A 23563-nucleotide genomic window follows, 5' to 3' on the forward strand; every position below is an offset into this window, starting at 1 on the left:
GCTGTTGTGGAGAAAAACGTCTATTGTTACTAAAATGTGGTTCTTCTTGATGATAATTTTGTCGATACTGATAATCAAAATTTTGTCTGCTATTAAAGTTCTGGTGGTTGTCGTTCCTAAAGCGTCTGTTACCTTTGCTATTGAAATTACGTGGCTGATCGTAATTGCTGTACGTTTGTTGACCTTGGTTGTTATGTGAAAATTTTTTGCTTACGAATGAATAATCTGATTGCTGCACTTCTAAAAGCTGCAACAGATCCCTGAATGCCGAAATATTTTCTTTTTGCTGACCCGTTAAAAGTGACACTCTTAATGATCGTGGCAATTTAGAAATACGTAATTGAATGAGTGCAGATTCACTATATGGTTCACTTAAGTACTGGTTTTGTTGGACCATGTGCGCAAAAAATTGCGTGACACTGGGAAAATCGAGTTCTCATAATTCGGTAAACTAATTAGTTGATCTTTAATTCCGCGCTGTGTCGTCTTCGACCAATACGCTGACAGAAAAGCATTCTGAAATTCTTCTACTGAATAACATTGTCTCGCGATCGGTCTCATACGAGTTGCTGGTTCGCCTTCCAAAAAACTGCAAATAAATTCAAGTTTGTGTGTTACGGGCCAAGTTGGTGGAAAAGCAAAGCTAAATTGTTGTATCCAATCCAGTGGGTGAATCTGTGTTCTATCATTTTTAAATACTTTAAATTTTCTCACTGACAGAAAATGTTTGTAATTAAAATTATCGTCTCTGTATGATGGAACAGGTTCATGATTGTAAGAGAGTCTATTTGTCTGTGTCTGTTCGGAATCTAAGTCTCATACTCTCTGTTGATTACCCAAATTATACGCGCTGCGTGAGTCACAAATGTTCGCAAAGTGGCGTCTGCTGTGATGTGTTATTAACTGAAATACTTTTCATCTCTGTTACTTCTTGCTGTAAACTCGACAATTTTATACGCTATGTGTTATTAGACGAATCGATCTCATTGATTTTCTGCTGTAAATTTTGGAATTCAGGTGTTTGGTTAAACAAAATCGGTGCAGTATCGTCTGATTTGTTGTCATTATTACTTTCGATAACATCAATACGACTGGCCAATTCATCATATTTTTCAGTCAGTATTTTTGCCTGATCATCGTTTTTACTGTCAGAAGCATTAATCTGTTTTTGTAATTTATGTGTGGTTTCGTTCAATTTTTTAATGTCAGCTTTGATGACATTGGAATCCTGTGTTAGTTCTAATTGTTCGAATCTGTCTGTCACTGTCTGAATATCTGCTGTGTGTGTATCTGTTTTTGATTTAAGATCGGAAATTTCATCACGTAATTCTGTGTTCAACTGTTTGATGGTATTAATTTCGTCGGACACTGTAGCAATATTGTTGTCTATGTATGTTTTTGCTTTCGCGAACAATTTACGTTTGTCTTCCTGTCTCTGTGCAGTGATTGTTTCCATGACTTGACGTTTTGCTTTATTTTGATCCTGAATAAATTTGCGGAAACGCGTATCACTATTTTGTATGTGGTGATTAAAACGTTCGTCAATCTGTGTGTTCTGTTGGTCGAATTTCGCATCTATCTTTGCATCCATTGTGCGCGAAAGTTCTGCAGTCATTAGTTTAAACTTGTCGTGTAATTGTGTAGCTTTTTCAGAGCATTGTTTACCGACTGTACTAATTTCGTCTCTGAGTGATTCTGTTGCAGCTGTTTGCATATCCCTTAATTCCTGAGCAACAGACCTAATTTCTTCGCTACTTTTCCTAGCAGAAGCCTCAATTTCCTCGCGTAATTGTTCCTTAGTGTCATGACACTGCGCGGCAACGGCTGTAATCTGCTCGCTAAGCTGTCTGGAATTGTTGTCTAATTTTTCATTAAGGCTGTCATGTTTTTCATTAAGCTGTTTGATCTGTTCACTAAGCTGTCTAGAATTGTTGTCTAATTTTTCATTTAACTGTCTGGAATTGTTGTCTAATTTTTCACTAAGTTTGTCTTGTTTTTCATTCTGTTGTCTGACCTGTTCATTAAGTTGTTTGAAATTTTCATTTTTATTGTCTAGTTTTTCATTCTGTTGTCTGGAATTTTTGTCTAGTTTTTCATTTAGTTGTTTATTCATTTGTAGCAACAATGCCTTAATTGGATTCGACACAAAATTAGCATTTCTGTTCTCTGTGCTATTTAATGGTGTACCTGCAATTGTCACGCTTTGTGTGACCATTAGGTCATTCTGTGATACACAAAAAGGTTTGCTAATTGGATGCGCACTGTTAGTCACTACACCGGAATTAAACATATCTGTCGTGCTTTGAGTATCCTGTTCATTTTCATTAGACAAATTTGTCTGTTCATTACTTAAATTTTGCAAACCGCTTGTGTTAAGCTGGGCAGCGCTCATTGCAACAGAACGCCCCGCGTCATCAATTGTCGTCAAATTAACAGAGGACACAATTGAATTCGTCTGTTCATCACTAAGACCTACATCATTATTGGTGGTTGGAACGCACTGATTGTCAGTGAACGCAGGATTGTCATCATTACACTGCGTGTCACAAGTACTATCGGTCAAGTTGTTTAATTCGGTTATTTCACTCATTATACCTCGCGATGCACTATTAATAGTCTTTCGCGGCATTTTTACACTAATCACAATTATTCACAAATGAAACAAAGACAATGCAAAATCCAACAAATACAAATACAACAAAGAGCAACGAATTGCCGATGATCTGTGGAAAGAAAGTCACAAAATTAGTAAAAGCGTTGCGCCAAATGCTAAATATATTTTAGTAAATAAGAGCAGATATCTGACTACTTTTCAGAAGGTTCTCAAAGAAATACGATCCTGGACCGGATGTCGCCAAGTGTAACCTTCCCACAAAATTTTGAAAATGACAATATTTTCTGGCAAATAATTTAAATGACTATATTTGAATGTTAATCGGAATAGAGGCAAATGTTGTTGAGCTCCCACAAAACATCGTTAAATTGAAATAAAAGTGACTGTAGCTTCGCTACAAAAATATTGAAAAATAATCGCCCAATGTAAACTCGACACAAAAATTGAGAAATGAACATTAATCATTAAACCCACAATAATAGGGCAGCATCGCTGACCTTAGGCCCTGTACAATAATTAATCTGATAAATTGAAGGGCAGCATCGCTGACCTTAGCCCCTGTGCAATAACTAATCTGATAATTTGATTCTGGGAGGAAAAGCATAGAAAATATTGTTTCAATTGGAATGATTCTTTTCATAAAAAAGATTGCTTTGAAAACAAAATTATTATTTCTGCATTTCTTGAACAAATTAATTACAATTAACATACATTACATTATCAGATGTGCGCAATGCTGCTTCATTACCTTACTTAACAATACACCTCGTCCCGAACCTTGACCAGAGACCCATGTCAACGCCCGCCGACTCCGGACACACAACTCCGACTCGCAACTACATGCTCTCGCGACTCGCTACGTACAACAACATTCTCGCAATTGCACTCTCGCGCAGTCAAGCGCAGACTAGCAACGATAAACAACTCTCTGGTCATAGATTCTGTCATGTCTCACCATCGCTGGTTGAAACGTACGCGTTTCAACTTCTAAGTTCAAGGGGACTGATGACCACAGATGTTAAGTCCCATAGTGCTCAGAGCCATTTGAACCATTTTTTTTTTTTGAACTGTGCCAGACACTTATTATCTTATATAGGTGTTGCCGACCGCAGCGCCGTATTCTGCCTGTTTACATATCTCTGTATTTGAGTACGCTTGCCTATACCAGTTTCTTTGGCGTTTCAGTGTACATTAGTGACATTAATGTAGAGTACGTCTGTCCTTCGGTTGCCTGAACTCTGCTGGGGACACTCAAGAGGTGTCTGAATGTCTATGGCCGAATGGTAGCCCATTCTTCCTCACGAGTCGAAGCTATGGCAGGATGTTGGACGCTGCTTTATCACAAGGTGCATTGTCATGCTGACACAGTCATCGTCTTCGTACTGTTCCTCTGCTGGATGAGGTACACAATGCTATAAAATGGGTTCATATGGCAAAAAAGGCATTTCTGGCCAAGAGTCTAAACATTCTGCGTGGTGTCTGTTTGTTCTATATCGCGTCTCCCTACCACTTTCGCGCAACGACGCTCTGAGCGTGTTTTTTAGAGAATTGACTAGTTTGAACCTGGGACCTGTTGCTGGTAAGGAGACGCCAGACCACACATGACATGTAGAATTCAGAAGAGTACAGTGAGACTAGTGATGGTATAACCAAATACTTAATGATTTTAGCGTCAGCTCCACTGCACTCCCTGTAAAAGAATCTTAATACTAACTAAATTTAGTGGAAGGGGTTCCAGGCTTTCCTATTTTTAGTTAGCTGGTAAAATAACGTCGAAAAAGCAGTTAAGTTTACCATTGGAAATTTTATTCTACTCTCAAAACAGTGTTTATAAATTGCACTGTTGATAAAAGGAAATGTTTTAATACAGGATGGTAAAAACCAACTGCGTTCACCAAAAATGTGAACGAATATTCCCTGAATGGGTTACCAAGTTCTACAATGAATTGAAGGATGACCTGTGCCATATCACATCTATAATCTAAGTTTAAATTAAGTTTCAGAAAAGAGAAAACTATCACAATGGTCTTCAGTGACCCTCAATTATCTTTAATTACTTATCTAACTTGTCGTAAATTACAGTGGCTGATGTGGCTTCTCAATAACTATATAACAGAAAAATCATCGCGTTTCAGATTTTTACTTCAAGTGGCAAATGTGAACACCATGAGCTTTAATTCACGATCGACACTAGTATTACGCAAAAAGGGGATGTAAACAGATGAGACTTCTGCAGTTCTGAGTGAAGCCTTATGCGCTCAAAAATGCGGCATCGCGTGCGTTCATTACCTTGTCGGTGTTCGTCAGGGGGCGACGGGCAGCACAGCTCCGTCCAGCTCGCCCTCTCGGAAGCAATTCCCCAGCAACTCTCCCCTAACTTCTCCTTACTACAATTTATCGAAGTTGGTTTAAAAAAAACTATATGGCTGTGTTTTCATCTGACCAATCAGGGTCTCAATGTTAACCTTAAGCTCCGCCTACAGAAATTCTGTCTATCCAATGAGAAACGTTATACTTTTCGTGGTGGGGCAATGTTTTTAAAGTTTGCAACGTAACAGAGACGCGAAAAAGTCTCACGCTAAAACTTGCAGCTAGTGTGGTCCTTTTAGCGTTATCGTAAGATCTATACTGTTCTTCTGGAGGGCTCTAGCTTTTAACATGGGCTGGGGGGTGGTCTTGACGTAACAGAGACGCGAAAAAGTCTCACGCTAAAAAACTTGCGGGTGGTGTGGTCCTAGCAGTTAGCTGGCGACGTGGGTGTCCGTCCGTCCCTTATCGTAGGGCCTTCTCGCTTAACACGGTTCTGCTCTCGGCTTCTGTTCTCGTTTCTCCCCTCGGAACTGCGTCTGTCTCACGGTGGGAAGGTATGACATGCATTTAGGCATTCGTGTGTTAGTCTGTGGTATTCCATTTGCTCACTCGTTACTCGTATTACTTTGGTTAATTTAATGTCACGATTTATTCGGAGCTATGTGACATACTACTGGATTTGCTTATCATGTCACGGTTTTCATGGAAGGTGTTGGATTTGCCTGACACCTTACAAGAGAAGTCTACTAATATCAAATACCGGCCTTAATTTGAAGAAGAAATTTCTGAGGATGTACGTCTGGAGTACAGCATTGTATGGCAGTGAAACATGGACTGTGGGAAAACCGGAACAGAAGAGAATCGAAGCATTTGAGATGTGGTGCTATAGACGAATGTTGAAAATTGGGTGGACTGATAAGGTAAGGAATGAGGAGGTTCTACACAGAATGGGAGAGGAAGGGAATATTTGGAAAACACTGATAAGGAGAAGGGACAGGACGATAGGACATCTGCTAAGACGTGAGGGAATGACTTCCATGGTACTAGAGGGAGCTGTAGAGGGCAAAAACTGAAGAGGAAGACAGAGATTGGAATACGTCAAGCAAATAATTGAGGGCGTAGGTTGCAAGTGCTACTCTGAGATGAAGAGGTTAGCACAGGACAGGAATTCGTGGCGGGCCGCATCAAACCAGTCAGTAGACTGATGACAAAAAAAAAAATCATTCCACATTTGGCGTTTTCTTAAGCGCACTAAGGAGATCACATTCGGAGCATGAAAAACAGACCCATATCGTGACACCACCTGCCCTGTAGTTCACTTTTGACCTGTTTGCAAGTGATTCGAGGGGTCGTCTGTAACGGCGGTCCAATGATGCGTTTAACCTGCAGTGTGTATAATGTGTAGTCCAGGCCGGAGGAGGTTCTGTGGCAGTATGGTGATGTTTTTCGTACCATGACCTGGGCCCACTCATTCGGTTTATCCTGAACACGAACCAGGATGATTATTTGAACGCTCTCGGTGAGCTAGTCTCGCCCTTTCTTCTACACTTCATGAGAAGAATGCTGTGGATACATCGGTCTTCCAAGGTGACGATAGCTGTGTTTATAGAGCTACACGCATACGCTCCTGGTTTGGTGAACACTGCGACACTTACATTAGCCCGTTAAGTAATCCGATCTTAACCCCATAGAAAATGTTCGGGACTATTTCAAACCGCGGATGAGACATAGGAATCAACATCCCTGCAATATGGAGCTCTGTGGGATCAACTACCTTCTGTTGGGTATGGCACACATGGAGAATCTTGTGGTCTATCTTTGAATCTTTACTCCTGCATTATCCCAATTTATAACCCTGCGTTCACCTGACCAGCAGTCCTGTTCCTCCTGCCACCGAACTTCCACTAATTCCCACTATATCTAACTTTAAACCATTATCGAAGATTGAGCCATTATCGAAATAGAGGTAGTGTTACTCGCTATTAACGCAGTGTCTCGTGGGGGTGAGGTAGTCTTTATCTCCCCGCCCGGTTAGCCGCTCGGTCTAACGCGCTGCTTCCCGAGCGAGAAGGCGTGCCGGTCCCCGGCACGAATCCACCCGGCGGATTAGTGTCGAGGTCCGGTGTGCCGGCCAGCCTGTGGATGGTTTTTGGGCGGTTTTCCGTCTGCCTCGGCGAGTACGAGTTGGTTCCCCTTATTCCGCCTCAGTCACACTATGTCAGCGATTGTTGCGCAAAAGCTGCCTCCACATACGCGTACACCATAATTACTCTACCATGCAAACATCTGGGAAACACTCGTGTGGTATGTGACGTTCCTGGGGGGCCGGGACGGGACGGTGGTGGGGGGGGGGGGGGGGGGAGAGGAGCGGTCCACTGCGGGCCGAACCGCACAACAACCTTGGGTTCGGTGTGGGGCGGCTGTGGGGTGGGTGGACCGCTGTGGCCTGTTTCCTGTTTGGGGTTGTGAACCACTGAGGGCTACGGCGGGACGAAGCCTCTCCGTCGTTTCTAGGTCCCCGGTTCAATACACACAATAGACAAGTCTTTATCTGGTTTAGGTATGCACAGTGGTTTGCTCCATTACCTAATACCTTTGACTCAGATGTTCCCACAGGACTTTAAGGGAAAAAATAGCTACTCCGTTGTTTGGTGCATTCGACTCGCAAACGAGTATGTGTACTTATACGGTTTGGTGTAGCGTATTTGGTCATACGCGCTCGCGCCCCAGTTATTGCTGCTTGTAGTTCCACGGCTGCGTGTTGTCTGTTTGCAGACGCAGACGCAGAGCATGAGGTGGCTGTGGGTGTGCGCGCTGTGCCTGGTGGGGGCGGCGTCTCTGGTGGGCGGCGTGCCCCGAGACCAGCTGCTCCCTCACGGCGAGGGCGTGGACACGCTGCTGCCCAGGCACCAGCAGGACGTCTCCAGCGCAGACATCCGCCTCCTCACGCCCATCGTCTTCTACGGCGAGGTCTACGACACCATCTTCGTGAGTACCCTGCTTTCCCACTAACCAGTTATAAGATTCGTCCGAGTGAAGGTATCAAAAACGAGTGCAACCGTTATCAAACTGACTCTGATACGCATGCGCAGCTTCGCGATATTTTCTACCGTCAGAAACCTCTGCGTTACTCGAAAGTTTGACCACCTGTAGCGCTAGCTGACAGCTTTGCTATCTTCGCTGTCCTCAAACGTTTCTGATATAAATAATCAAACAGCGCATCTGATGTATTTTTTTCGTGCTTAGCACTACGCGCTCCGAGAATTTGTTCACATTCTCTCTCAGCGATCACACACCCTGTAGGCCACGCGCTGCATCAACGATTTGCTTCCACCACCTTCTATCTCTCGCCGCCTCTCTCTACCCTGCGGAAATTCCTAATGCTGCGATGTCCTTCCGTATGTCATCTTTCCACCTTGTACGAGGTCGGCCCAATGGTCTTGTTGCCTGGAGAGTTCCTTCAAATGCTTTCTTGGTGATTCTGTTGTTTTCCGTTCTGGCCACATGTCCAGCCCATTGCAGTCTCCTACTTTTTAATTTCTGGATGATAGTGGGTTGCTTCATTAAGTGATAAATTTCATTGTTCTTTCGAATTCTCCATACGCCATTCTCCAACACAGGTCCCCAGCTTTTTCTCATTACTTTTCTTTCAAAAACATTCAGTTTTTCTCTTTCATTCTTTGCAAGCGTCCAGCTTTCTGAACAGTACAGTACTATGGGGCAGATAATAGTGTTGTATATCTTCATCTTTGTGGTGATTGACAAAGCTTTACTTTTGAGTGGGTTGATTAGTGAGTACAGACATCTTGACCCTGAGGCTATTCTTTCATTTATATCCATTGTTATGATATTTTTACTGTTGAAACGTGATCCAAGGTATTTAAACTGGAGAACTTTTCTGAATTTAGAATGTTGGTCAATTTCAAAGTAAGGATTTGAGTTTACGACTCGACCTATTTCCATACATTCGGCTTTCTCTTTGTTAATCAAAAGCCCGATTTTGCTGGCTCTCTACTTGAGAGATCAGTACATGTCTTTCAGTTCTTCTTCAGTTTCACTCAGCGACACTATATCATTTGCATAAGCCAGGAGTTTTACTTCACTGTGTTCGAATCGGAGACCATTGTATAGATGTAAATTACTCTCCCGAGCCACTTTATCTAATGCAAGGTTGAAGAGGACACATGAAAGAGCGTCTCCCTGTCGTAAACCTGTTTTAATTGGAAAGGTGAGGGATATGGATCCTCTGAACTTCACTGCTGCCTGGGAGCCATCCATTCACAGTTTTATCATCCTAATGATTTTACTGGGTATACTAAATTCTCGTAAGGTGCTGTAGAGGCTACTTCTGTGGATGCTGTCGTATGGCTCTGAGCGCTATGGGACTTAACATCTGTGGTCATCAGTCCCCTAGAACTTGGAACTACTTAAACCTAGCTAACCTAAGGACATCACACACATCCATGCCCGAGGCAGGATTCGAACCTGCGACCGTAGCAGTCGCGCGGTTCCGGACTGCGCGCCTAGAACCGCTAGATCACCGCGGCCGGCTGCTGTTGTAGGCTCGCTGGAAGTCAATGAATAGACAGTGGATGTTTTTGTTAAATTCCCAGTATTTCTCAAAGATCTGTCGTATAGTAAACAAATTATCAGTTGTGGAGCGGTTTGTTCGAAATCCATCCTGGTAATGTTGAAATGTTGTCAAATGCAAATATTTACATAAGTGTTTTGTATATGTGTGTGTTCTACCTTTCTTGCACTGTAATATATGGTCTTTGGAGTTGTGAGGTACTTGCCTCATCAATATGCACAAACCCACACACGCAGCCGGCCGCGCGGTTCTAGACGCTCCAGTCCGGAACCGCGCGATTGCTACGGTCGCAGGTTCGAATCCTGCCTCGGGCATGGATGTTTGTGATGTCCTTAGGCTAGTTAGGTTTAAGTAGTTCTAAGTTCTAGGGGACTGATGACCTCAGATGTTAAGTCCCATAGTGCTCAGAGCCATTTGAACCATTTTTTTGATAAACTTGTCTCATCAATTTGGTAACATAAATTTCGTTGCTGGTTGACAATACATGACAGCTGATTAGTACCAATTTTAATAAACTACAATTTAGTAATCAAAATATCCACGGGTGCACTGCCGGTCTATAGTGTCCAACGGGCACAATATTTTGGCGATCATACATGCCGCCATCATCAGGTGAACTGACGGACTGAGCTTCTGTGAACGTGCCGGCACGGAGATCCGTACGCTATGGCTGCTCAGAGGGAACTGGGTTCGGTCGCGGCGGCGGCCGATTTAAATACCCTCCGCCCGCGGCGCACTCCCTCCGCCGTCCGCGCCCCGCGCCACGGTCACGCGGTGGAACAGATTGCGACGGCGTCTGAGATGACGTCGGTGTGATGGCTCTGTCCGCCGTGGTCGTCACAACTATACGTTTGCTCGATTTACTCTTGATTAACCCAATCACTGGTTCCCAAGCCTTGCTAAGATTGTAGCCACAGTCACGGTTTATGAGGTCGTCATTGGTGCGAATTTCGATGACCTCTCTAACAACACTGTCCCAGTGTCTCGAGGTCTGTACCAGAATCCTCGTGCGTTCATACTCCATAGCGTGATTTTCCGACAAGCAATGTTCAGCGACTGCCGACTTGCCCGGATACATCAGTCGAGTGTGCCTCTGGTGTTCACGGCATCGATCCTCGACGGTACGCATCGTCTGACCAAAATACGACTTGCCACATTGACACGGAATCTGGTACACGCCGGCCTTCCTCAGACCGAGGTCATCTTTGGCGCTCCCCACCAGTGCACGAGTTTTATTCGGTGGACAAAACACAGTTCCGACCCGGTGTTTCTTCAAAATGCGGGCGATTTTCCCCGAGAGTGCGCCTGTATATGGAATAAACGCAGTGCCTACCTCCTCCCTCGTGATTTCATCCATCTCCACAGGTTGTGATGTAGTGGTTGGGCGGAGAGCACGTTGAATCTGCCACTCTGAGTACCCATTTTTTCGAAATACAGTTCTCAGGTGTTCCAATTCCTGGGGTAGACTCTCTGCGTCAGAGATAGTGCGCGCCCTATGTACTAGAGTTTTAAGTACCCCATTCGTCTGTGGAGGGTGGTGGCAGCTGTCTGCGTGCAAATACAGATCAGTGTGCGTTGTCTTCCGATACACCCTATGACCTAGGGTGCCGTCAGCCCTTCTCTTGACCAAGACGTCAAGAAAAGGTAATTTACCATCCGTTTCAGTCTCCATAGTGAATTTGATGTTGGGGTGTATGGAGTTTAGATGTGTAAGGAAGTCAAGGAGTTTATCCATACCATGTGGCCAGATGACGAACGTGTCGTCCACGTAACGGAAAAAGCAAGTAGATTTCCATTCGGATGACGACAGGACTTCCTCCTCGAAGTTCTCCATGTACAAATTCGCTATCGCCGGTGAGAGTGGGCTACCCATGGCGACTCCCTCCGTTTGTTCGTAGTATTCTCCATTAAAAGGAAAATACGTGGAGGTCAAGACGTGCCTAAAAGTTCAGTGGTCTTCTCGTAACAATTTCTTAGCGTCACCCTCCGGTAAATCTGCGTCCTTGGGAAGCGACCTCGTCTTGTTCTCCATCTTTTTTGTAGGGTCAACGCTGATCTTCCGGTAGGAATCGTCATTTAGCAGGCTCTGCATCTTATCAGTGTAGTCCTTATGGGAGACAACGTTTCCTTGTTTACGAGGGTTTCCCTGCGAGAGTCACTAGAATTGATTAGTCAGAAGTTTGACGAGAAGACCGACGCCGCGACCGAAGCCAGTTCCCCCTGAGCAGCCACAGCGTACGGATCTCCGTGCCAGCACGTTCACAGGAGCTCAGTCCGTCAGTTCACCTGATGATGGCGACATGTATGATCGCCGAAATATTGTGCCCGTTGGACACTGTAGACCGTCAGTACACACGTGGATATTTTGATTATCAAATACGCCGGGAGAAATTCAAGAATTACAATTTAGTAAATTGCCAAACGTTACAAATGCTGGAAATCACTTGATTTGAAAAAAAAATTATCGCTGAGTTAGTTGTTAGGGAACGGCTGCAGTGCGTCCACAGGTTATTAACCTGGAATGCTACTTAATTTATCTAATATATTTGTAACAGTACAGCATGCATATTTCTACCTATGCCACCCCCCCCCCCCCCTTCTAAAGTGAGCCAAGTTAAATGTGTGAATGTCTTTATAACACTGAGCCACAATTATCGGCTGTTGTTATCCGATCCTTGTATGGAAAAGGGAAAATTTATTCATTTTGATAGTGAAGTTAACAGAGGATAATGAGATTATTTTGCATTTATTACCTAGGATAGTTATATGCAACATTTGTGCAGAGAAATCGCTCAGGGGAATAAAACTACACCGAGATGTATTAAATTTTAACAAGGTTGAAATGTACTGTTCCTATAGTGCTACCAGGAACTTAACACTTATTTTCTTCAACGAGAAGGCTCAACACAAAAAGCTACGCATGTGCACTAGCTGATTGCTTTGGAGCAGCGTTATTAAACTGATTACAAAGTCAGTCAGAAGAACTTCCTTTGATCAGTCGAAACTAGTTGCAACCGTCCATTGGCCGCCACTTGCACAGCTTTCAGCCGGCCGCTGTGGCCGGGTGGTTCTAGGCGCTTCAGTCCGGAACCGCGCTGTAGCTACGGTCGCAGGTTCGAATGCTGCCTCGGGCAAGGATGTGTGTCTTGCCCTTAGGTTAGCTAGGTTTAAGTAGTTCTAAGTCTAGGGGACTGATGACCTCAGATCTTAAGTCCCATAATGCTTAGAGCCCTTTGAACCTTTGAACAGCTTCCGATCAACACAAACCATGGGAACTAGGCGAATGCCTGCATCGAACACGTTCGTGTGGTTCCAGCGATTATAACCGTATCTGAACGAACCTATAACTGCCTGCAAACTTAAGAGCCACCATCCGAGCCCCCGTTCTCTCTTCCCTACTACCTCACAAGGTGTACCTACAGGCTGTTATGACACGTTTTTTAAACGAGTGTGACGACGCAGTGTGCAGAGTTCATATTTTTTTCGAATTTTTCACCAATTGCGTTAAACCTGTAACTGTAGAGAAATTAGTAACTAACCAGTAAACCCCACAACGACTCTTTAAGGAATCGAACATCCATGTTTAGAACGTCATACCTCCCGAAACATATGTCCTCATTCAATGGTATGCAGGGCCGGTTTAAGTCCCAAGCGACACAAGCCACCACTAGTGGCACCACGCTCAGAGAGGCGTCCAAGTGTAAGATTTGTGTACCGTGTGTATTACAATTATTGGCGAAGACTGGCTCGGGAGAAAGTATTCGAGAAAAAAGGGAAAGAGGAGGGACGCCAGATTATAAGTCGCTTGTGTGAAAAAAGTTCTCGAACACACCCTGGTGGTGTTTGTGTGGATACCGTATGCATAATGTGTTCCCAATGTAGTTAGTAGCAACGAAGTAACAAACTAAAACGTTGTGTCTGATGCTCAAGTTTTACTACATGAGCTGCGAAAGTGTAGTAAACTTTGTTCTTTTTTTCATTCTGTTGGGGGTGTCAGCGAGAAAATGTTTCGTAAGGCTTTGAAATTATATGTGAAGATGGTCGGCAGCCGCTAGGTGCCCTCATTTTCAAATATTAAATGAATAAATTCTCGCTAATTTGTGAGCCATAGCCGGCCGCTGTGGCTGACCGGTTCTAGGTGCTTCCGTTCGGAACAGCGCTGCTGCTAGGGTCGCAGGTTCGAATCCTGCCTCGGGCATGGATGTGTGTGATTTCCTTAGGTTAGTTAGTGTAAGTAGGCTGTTTAGGTTTTTTATATTGGTAACGCCACGTAGCGCTCTGTATGAAAATCACTGGCTGTGCTGTCTGTGCACAGTCTGTGGTTGGTTTGCATTGTTGGAGTAATACTCGCCATTGTAGCGTTGGGCAGTTGGCTGTTCAGCGCGTAGCGTTGCTCAGTTGGAGGAGAGCCGCCAGCAGTGATGGATGTGGGGAGAGAGATGGCGGAATTTTGAGAGCGGACGATCTGGACATGTGTTCATCAGAGACAGTAAATTTGTAATATTGGATATCATGGACTGATATATATATATATATATATATATATATATATATATATATATATATATATATATATATATATAATGACTTTTGAACACTATTAAGGTAAATACGTTGTTTGTTCTCTATCAAAATCTTTGATATGTTAACTGTGCCTATCAGTAGTTAGTGCCTTCAGTAGTTAGAATCTTTTATTTAGCTGGCAGTATTGGTGCTCGCTGTATTGCAGTAGTTCGAATAACGAAGATTTTTGTGAGGTACGTGATTTGTGAAAGGTATGTGTTAATGTTAGTCAGGGCCATTCTTTTGTAGGGATTACTGAAAGTCAGATTGCGTTGCGCTAAAAATATTGTGTCAGTTTTGTGTTGATCAGAATAAGTAAAGAGAGTAATGTCTGAGTATGTTCAGTTTTGCTCATCTGTTTGAAAAGCAAATAATGTAAAGTTTTATCAGCACAGGAATTCATAAATTTTTCTAAGGGGGCTTTACCTTAGGTTTAAGTAGTTGTAAGTCTAGAGTACTGATGACCTCAGATGTTAAGTCCCATAGTGCTCATAGCCATTTTCTGAGCCGTAACTCATGCTGCCTCAAGACATATACAGTTTCTAATTATAATACTTGACGTATTATGTTTTTCGCCTAAATGGATCGATACAGTCCACCACCTTAGTTAGGGATTTCCGGCCATTAATGCCAGGCGATCATTTTAATGTTCTTTTTAAACTACACAGACTCAGGCTCATTCGCCCGTTCTTGTTTCGTGTAAGACGCCTTGAGTGACTGCATGATGCGTTGTTTAACCTGGCACAAGTGTTGTTTCAAGTGACTCCAAGCAGAATTGCACTCTTTTGAACGGATTAAACATCTGTCGAGAGAAATCTGTCACAGTCATACCTGATAGTCACTTATAAGTACATCTACATCTACACAATTACTGTCCAATTGAAAATTAAGTGCCTGGCAGAAGGTTCGTCGAACGACCTGCAAGCTGTTTCTCTACCGTTCCTCTCTAACAGTGCACGGGAAAAAAACAGACACTTAAAACTTTCCGTACGAGCTCTGATTTCTCTTTTTATTACAATGATCATTTGTCCCTATGTAGGTGGACGCCAACAAAATATTTTCGCATTCGGAGGAGAATGTTGGTGATTGAAATTTCGTGAGAATATCTTGCGACAACTGAAAACGCCTTTGTTTTAATGATTACCGTCTCAACTGCGTATCATGTCCGTGGCACTCCCTACTCTACACCGCGATAATACAAAACGAGGTCCCATTCTTTGAGCTTTTTCGATGTCCTTCAATTCTATATCCCATATCGCGTAGCATACCCCAGAATAGGACGGAAATATAGGCAGTCTCTTTAGTAGAGCTGTTGCATTTTCCAAGTATTCTCCCAATTAATCGTCGTCTTTGGTTTGTTTTCCCCTCAATATCTGATCGTTTCAGTTCAAGTTATTCGTCATTGTAATACCTAAGTATTTAGTTGAATTTACAGTCTTTACTTTTCCATGTTTTGTCCTTAATCGAAGCTAGCGGATTCCTTTTATTACTCATGTGCTTGACTTAACACTTTTCGTTATTTAGAGTCAATTGTCACTTTTCGCACCATACATATATATTGTCTAAATCATTTTGCAGTTGGTTTTGATCATCTAATGACTTAACAAGATGGTAAATAAGAGCACAATTTGCAAAAAAACTTGGAGGGCTGCTTCGATTGTTACCTAAATCGTTCATATAGATCAGAACAACAGAGGACCTATGACACTTCGTTGGGGAATGCCAAATATCACTTCTATTTTATTCGGTGAGTTTCCGTCAGTTACTGCGAGCTATGACTTTTCTGACAGGGAATCACTAATTCAGTCGCACAACTGAGACGATACTCCGTAGGCACACAACTTAATTAGAATTCACTTGTGAGGGATCATGTCACAAAAGCCTTCTGGGAAACTAAAACCATGGAATCAATCTCAGATCCTCTGTCGATAGAACTCATTACACAGTATTAATAAAGAAGTAGTTGTATTTTACAAGAACGTTGTTTTCTGAATCCGTGTTAGCTTTTTGTCAATAAATTGTTTTCTTTGAGATAATACATAATCTTCGAATACATATATGTTCCAGAATCCTACTACAAATCGACGTGTGTGATATGGGTCTGTAATTCAGCGGAGCCTTTCTTGAATATTGCCATGTCTTGTGCCACTTTCCAGTCTTCAGGTACGGATGTTTCGTCGAGGGGGCGTTTGTACTGGGTGATCAAAAAGTCAGTATAAATTTGAAAACTGAATAAATCACGGAATAATGTAGATAGAGAGGTACAAATTGACACACATGCTTGGAATGACATGGGGTTTTATTAGAACCAAAAAATACAAACGTTCAAAAAATGCCCGACAGATGGCACTTCATCTGATCAGAAAAGCAATAATTACCATAACAAAGTAAAACAAAGCAAAGTTGATGTTCTTTACAGGAAATGCTCAATACGTCCACCATCATTCCTCCACAATAGCTGTTGTCGAGGAATAATGTTGTGAACAGCACTGTAAAGCATGTCCAGAGTTACGGTGAGGCATTGACGTCGAATGTCGTTCGATCACGATACACTTGCGACTTCAGGTAACCCCAAAGCCAATAATCGCATGGACTGAGGTCTGGGTACCTGGGAGGCCAAGCATGACGAAAGTGGCGGCTGAGCACACGATCATCACCAAACGACGCGCGCAAGAGATCTTTCACGCGTGTAGCAATACTTGGTTGTTTTTTTGGTTCTAATAAAACCCCATGTCATTCCAAGAATGTGTGTCAATTTTTACCTCTCTATCTACATTATTCCGTGATTCATTCAGTTTTCAAATTTATACTGTCTTTTTGATCACCCGGTATATGATTGCTAAGTATTGTATTGAAAGGAACGTAACTGGTATACAATCTTGCTTTTATTATACGATATTTTAAGGCACTTCGCTACACAGAGGATATCTGCTTCTAAGTTACTTATGTTGACAAGTGTTGTTGATTCGAATTCTGGAGTATTTGCTTCTTCGGTGAAGGAATTTCGGAAAATAGTGTTTAGTAACTCTGCTGTAGTGGCACCATCATCACTAGCATTACCGTTGCCATCGCACGTTGAAGGTGTTGACTATGTCTTGTCACTGGTGAACTTAACATATGCGCAGATTCTCTTTGGATTTTCTGCCAGATTTCGAGACAGAGTTTCATTGTGGAAACGCGCGAAGTTTCGCAAAGTTTACAACTACCGTCAAGTTGAAACAATAATCCTGGGCCGTCATACTGACACACCATGCAAGCCTTCCTGACTTATCTCCTTATATCGATTTATGGGAACGGAAAGCTGATACAGTCAGGTGGACGATCTCAATTTTTTTTTCACATTTAGGCAGTAGTGCCTTTTGCAAATTTCACGTCGCGTACTATTTCCCGGAATGAATTAGTTCCTTTCGAGAACAGCGGTAGTACTACGCTCTGTCAGTATTATCCGAAAGTCTGCAGTTAAGGACATTTTTCTTTGACGTATAAATTACAAGGAATGTTTTACTAATGTTGGAATTAGAAACTAAGGCTTTGTGTGTAAGTTACTTCGAAGTTGGCTTTATCGGACATCAGCATGTGTAGAGTTGCAAGAAACACTGTTAGGGAACGGCTCTTCTGGATAATCTATCCTGCGGTTTCCTGTTTTGCCGTTGACGTTAACGCGTGTATCTCGCCCAATGTCTGATTCATCGTAGCATTTCCCCCAGTGAAAGCTCGTTGAAAACCACGATCTACGACTACAAGGTGCAGAAGTGATAACGCTTAGTTACGTATTATACAGTGCTGGCCAATATAATAGCAGCAGCATGAAGGCAGTACACAAGAAAGATGTGTATTGCATGCTTCGATATGTAAATTATTATCTAGGTGACAGAAATGTGAAGTGCTTAGCTGCTGTTAGTGGTTTGGTGCCCATAATATAATTCACGGAATTCCAAGTAATGTAGACACCGATTCATTTTAATAGGTCCGAAATATCTGACTAATGTGTTTGAACTACTTCATCTCAAGTCTTATTGTTCTTTCCAACTACTAAAAACTACGATGACATTCATGTATGAAAACACGTGACAGCTTGAAGAGCTTAATACGCAGTGGGAAATATGAGAGTGTAGTGGGTCAGTTTGTAAATACGTTTACAAGCTTTGCGTTATGTCATACAAAAATCCTCACATCCCGAAGAAAGTTGTATTTACTGCTGGCTGTGATGATTATAGAAGGCTTTTTTCTTCATATTTTACAGTTGAAGAGAGTGGTCTTTTTGTTAAATCGTTTGTTATTAAAATTCTCCTGTCCTTTGGCATCTCACTTCTTTATTTCCCGTAAGATACAGCTGGAACACATGTGTGAATTGGTAGTATTGTGTCTCCTTGCTTGTTATGCTGTACAAAAGACAGTGAGGCTTTACAGTTCAGCATAAGAAAAAGGATGGGGGTCTCGCAATGTACAGTCCACCTTCCCATAGTGTTAACACTGAATCAGGTCTACATCTGACAGAGGGCTTAAGACCGCTTCATACTCGACGTCAACAGAAGGGCCACATCCCGTCAAAAGATGCTATACTCACACTAGATGCAACGTCAACGTCACGTCACGGCAAATACTGAACGACCAAAGTGTGGTTATGAGAGACCGTTCCTCCACAGACAGGAGGAATATAGTCTCAGCACTGTAAAACTTTCAATGGTAGTAACTGGATTTAGTAATTACGAAAGCAGAATGCATAGCTCATGGTGTATAAAACATTTTCGGACTTCATGCCACGCCATTTCAGGGCAAAACCTTGAGCTTTCAACGATCACTTCCACGGTCTACGTCAGGGGCAACTGACTGTCGAAACTGCTGCTGTGGTGGTCTTATATAGACCATAGACGGCTTTTGATTGGTCAGTAATTACATAATGCCGTCACAGATGGTGTAAACGTCTGTTCTGGTGGCACCACCGCTCCTGTAGTAGCGTAAACATTGCGACGGATATCTCTACCTCTTTTCCGTACCGAGAGCTCGCTTACACGCACCGCTACAATTACACTACTGGCCATTAAAATTGCTACACCACGAAGATGACGTGCTACAGACGCGAAATTTAACCGACAGGAAGAAGATGCTGTGATATGCAAATGATTAGCTTTTCAGAGCATTCACACAAGGTTGGCGCCGGTGGCGACACCTACAACATGATGACATGAACAGTACATCTTGATGACAGTTTCCAACCGATTTTTCATACACAAACAGCAGTTGACCGGCGTTGCCTGGTGAAACGTTGTTGTGATGCCTCGTGTAAGGAGGAGAAATGCGTACCACCACGTTTCGGACTTTGATAAAGGTTTATCGTATCGCGACATTGCTGCTCGTGTTGGTCGAGATCCAATGACTGTTAGCAGAATGTGGAATCGGTAGGTTCAGGAGGGTAATACGGAACGCCGTGCTGGATCCCAACGGCCTCGTATCACTAGCAGTCGAGATGACAAGCATCTTATCAGCATGGCTGTAACGGATCGTGCAGCCACGTCTCGATCCCTGAGTCAACAGATGGGGACGTTTGCAAGACAACAACCATCTGCACGAACAGCTCGACTACGTTTGCAGCAGCATGGACTATCAGCTCGGAGACCATGGCTGCGGTCACCCTTGACGCTGCATCACAGACAGGAGCGCCTGCGATGGTGTACTCAACGACGAACCTGGGTGCACGAATGGCAAAACGTAATTTTTTCGGATAAATCCAGGTTCTGTTTACAGCATCATGATGGTCTCATCCGTGTTTGGCAGCATCGCGGTGAACGCACATTGGAAGCGTGTATTCGTCATCGCCATACTGGGCGTATCACCCGGCGTGATGGTATGGGGTGCCATTGGTTACACGTCTCGGTGACCTCTTGTTCGCATTGACGGCACTTCGAACAGTGGACGTTACATTTCAGATGTGTTACGACCCGTGGCTCTACCCTTCATTCAATCCCTGCGAAACCCTACATTTCAGCAGGATAATGCACGACCGCATGTTGCAGGTCCTGTACGGCCCTTTCTGGATACAGAAAATGTTCGACTGATGCCCTGGCCAGCACATTCTCCAGATTTCTCACAATTGAAAACGTCTGGTCAATGGTGGCCAAGCAACTGGCTCGTCACAATACGCCAGTCACTACTCTTGACGAACTGTGGTATCGTGTTGAAGATGCATAGGCAGCTGTACCTGTCCACGCCATCCAAGCTTTGTTTGACTCAATGCCCAGGCGTATGAAGGCCGTTATTATGGCCAGAGGTGGTTGTTCTGGGTACTGATTTGTCAGGATCTATGCACCCAAATTGTGTGAAAATGTAATCACATGTCAGTTCTAGTATAACATATTTGTCCAGTGAATACCCGTTTCATCTGCATTTCTTCTTGGTGTAGCAATTTTAATGGCCAGTAGTGTATATCCGCTGTCTCGGTTGAAGTTCTTCTCGCACGTCTTATTTCTACAGCCTCTTGAATTACCGTATCCCAGTGTACAGGAGCCAAACAATATTTTGTGTTTGTTTCTGAGGCGGGGCTCAGCGACTGCAGATTTCTTTAGTTCTCAATTTTTAATATGTCGTTGATTTTCTGCACATCTGTCGGAAACGGTACGGATGGACTGACCGATATAATTGCTACTACACTCACAACGGATGTTGTAAATCTCACGAATCCTGAGGCTCAGACTGTCCTTAACAGCGTTTAGCATCTCTTTATCTTCTTAGGAGGTCGGGAGAGACGAATTTTTATAAAGAAATATCTTTCAGGGTGTTTATATATGCCCTTATTAATTCGCAGTGTAGACATTTACCTTGTTCAGTTATTGCTAAGTCTAAACAATGTTACCCTTTCAGATGGCCAGTCTTTTTCAGGAGGGATCATTTCAAACAAAAGTTTTAAGGCCTCATGCAAGTTTTACAAATTCTCACCAACACAAAAAGGGATAAAGTAAATATTAATAACTACTATACCATCCGGCGCAGTGAAAGTAGGTTAACGTCGAGTATTTGCAGACGACAAGAGTTGTACTAGATCAGTCACATGAAGATACTATCCCGGCAACAGCAAAACTTTCTTCCAAAAAATCGTGACGAGGTATGGAAACACTAACAGACATGTTCGTAATTAAATGAGGGTGATTATTTCAGTGAACGAAATGGCAAACAGATTATAAAACATGGCATGAAATAAATGCAACTGTAAACTAAATCACTGTACTCACCAATCTATTAACTGCTACGCAACACTGAGAAACTGAACGCAGCAATGAAAAAATACGAAATAAATGCAGAATTGTTTATTTCATTCTTGATTTCTTTTGCTTTCCTTGCGTAAGTCCGCAAATGATTGAGTGGAACTCAATCTCGGAACACATTTCATATGATACTCTGATACGAAACACTTCAGTCGTCCTTAACACACTTTCATGATGATGAAGAGCTGCTCACTATTACACGCTGGTACATTCATAGAAGGCGTGTGTTTAGTTGCTTCAGGGAACGTTTCTGTGGTTAATGTTTGAAAAAGCCATTTAGCCTTTTGGTATGTTATCTGTCTTGTAACTCTGTACAACATTGTAGTTGATAATTTCCACGTGTAGTGCGTTATTTACAGAATCGTAATCAACAATGTACGGCGTGGTAAAAGTTTTTATGTCTACTACCAGGCGAGATGTATCGTGAAATTGGAAATTTGTGGCAAGGTCTCATGGGACCAAACTGCTGTCGTCATAGGTCCCCAATCTTGCGAGCTACTTAATCTAACTTAAACTAACTTACGCTAAGGACAACACAAACACCCATGCCCAAGGGAGGACTCGAACCTCCGACGGGGGCAGCTACGCGGATCGTGACAAGGCGCCCCAAATGGTTCAAACGGCTCTGAGCACTATGGGACTTAACATCTAAGGTCATCAGTCCCCTAGAACTTAGAACTACTTAAACCTAACTAACCTAAGGACGTCACACACATCCATGCCCGAGGCAGGATTCGAACCTGCGACCGTAGCGGTCACGCGGTTCCAGACTGAAGAGCCTAGAACCGCTCGGCCACCAGCGGCCGGCTAAGGCGCCCCAGACCGCGCTGCTACCCCGCGCAGAAACCTCTTTTTTAATTCTGTGTGTATTTATTTGGATCTCCATTCGACCTTTCGGATTTTTAACACATACATGTGGCACTTTATGTTAGCGAAACACTCGATAACAGCATAAAAAGCTGAGATTAGTTGTCGAACGGAGAAGAGGGTCAAACAAATACAGCCTAAGTGGGAAAATGTCGCCTTCATTTAATAAATTTATGTTTGTGATGCTCGCTATGTAAAAGATGTACTCTTAGAACGTCTGTAGATCCTGCAAAATCTATGACAGAGATAATGTTAGTTAATACCGAAAATTTTTGGATGGCTTTCGTTGGCTATCTTTCAAAAAGTCATGGGACCATTTACGGGGCGGGGGTGCGTTACCAACATAAGATTATTTCAGCTGAAATGCTGGAGCTGTGCATGTTACATGCATTGTGTGCCGACTTATTATCAGTGCTGATAATTACACACTGCCCACCTTCAGCTGAGGCAGTTTCTTTTGACGAAGGAGCTCATGATGTCATTGTTACAACGCCAGTCGAGTTACACATCATAATAACGACATGTATCATAATTCAGTTTATATGTTACGTACTCTTAATTTAAGATGGAGACCAGTTTTCTGTGTAGTTCAACACCTTATTGTTGATAGAACCGGACTGACATGAGGATACATGCTAAGATCAAGAAACATAAAACAGCCAAAATAAAACTGAACGGAACGTTATTGATTTGAAGAATGTGAATGTGGTCTCAGAATTTGTCAAGGGAATGCATTTGGAAAATAATCAGCATACTGTTATTGATGTTTTACTTGATTCATATAGCGTCTTGGAATTAAAAGCTGGCTGTCTGAATCAAGGTATTTTGATCTCCTGCTTCGGCCAAGACACCTCAATTGCTTTATAAAGCTATTTACTAAAGAAGTATAACAAAATAAGAAACAGCGGGGCATTGCTTTCATTCTACGCATTGGGGGATTAGTTCATGGAAGGTGTACCTCACCAAACCTGTTACCTTACTGCAAATAAAAGGCGATTGTGACCGTCAGTAAATGTTAGTAATGTTCGACGTAATCTTTTGAAAAGGAAACCAAATGCGAAAACTTCAGCAGCTCGACAATAACTAATAAACTAAATATATGTATAATGATTGGCATGAAAAGAGGTAGAGAATACGAAAAAATGTTTTGTTATAGACGATAGTGTATGTTGCGTCAAATGAAAATCAACTTTTAAAAGATGACAGTTGCTCAACGAATTAGGAGCTGTCTGGGAGAAATCCATTAGACGCTGACTGTATGATTGCTATTGATCTTTCAGTGATTTAAAACGGTGTATTCTGTATCAATATATCACGACGTTCTCTAAACATTAGCATTATGGAGACACGTAGAAACAT

The 23563-nt window shown here is 42.8% G+C and overlaps 1 protein-coding gene across 2 annotated transcripts in view; it reads left to right on the forward strand.

Annotated features, from left to right (window-relative positions):
- The window catches only part of LOC124803083 (nidogen), a 329301-nt gene that overhangs the window by 66312 nt on the left and 239426 nt on the right, over window positions 1–23563 (forward strand). For both annotated transcript variants that reach the window (XM_047264214.1, XM_047264215.1), the window contains exon 2: window positions 7700–7912. In XM_047264214.1, coding sequence (XP_047120170.1) covers window positions 7715–7912 — 198 coding nt within the window. In that variant the 5' untranslated portion in view covers window positions 7700–7714. The remainder of the gene's footprint in view (window positions 1–7699; window positions 7913–23563) is intronic.

Source organism: Schistocerca piceifrons, chromosome 6 (assembly GCF_021461385.2).
Source record: "Schistocerca piceifrons isolate TAMUIC-IGC-003096 chromosome 6, iqSchPice1.1, whole genome shotgun sequence".
NCBI lineage: Eukaryota > Metazoa > Arthropoda > Insecta > Orthoptera > Acrididae > Schistocerca > Schistocerca piceifrons.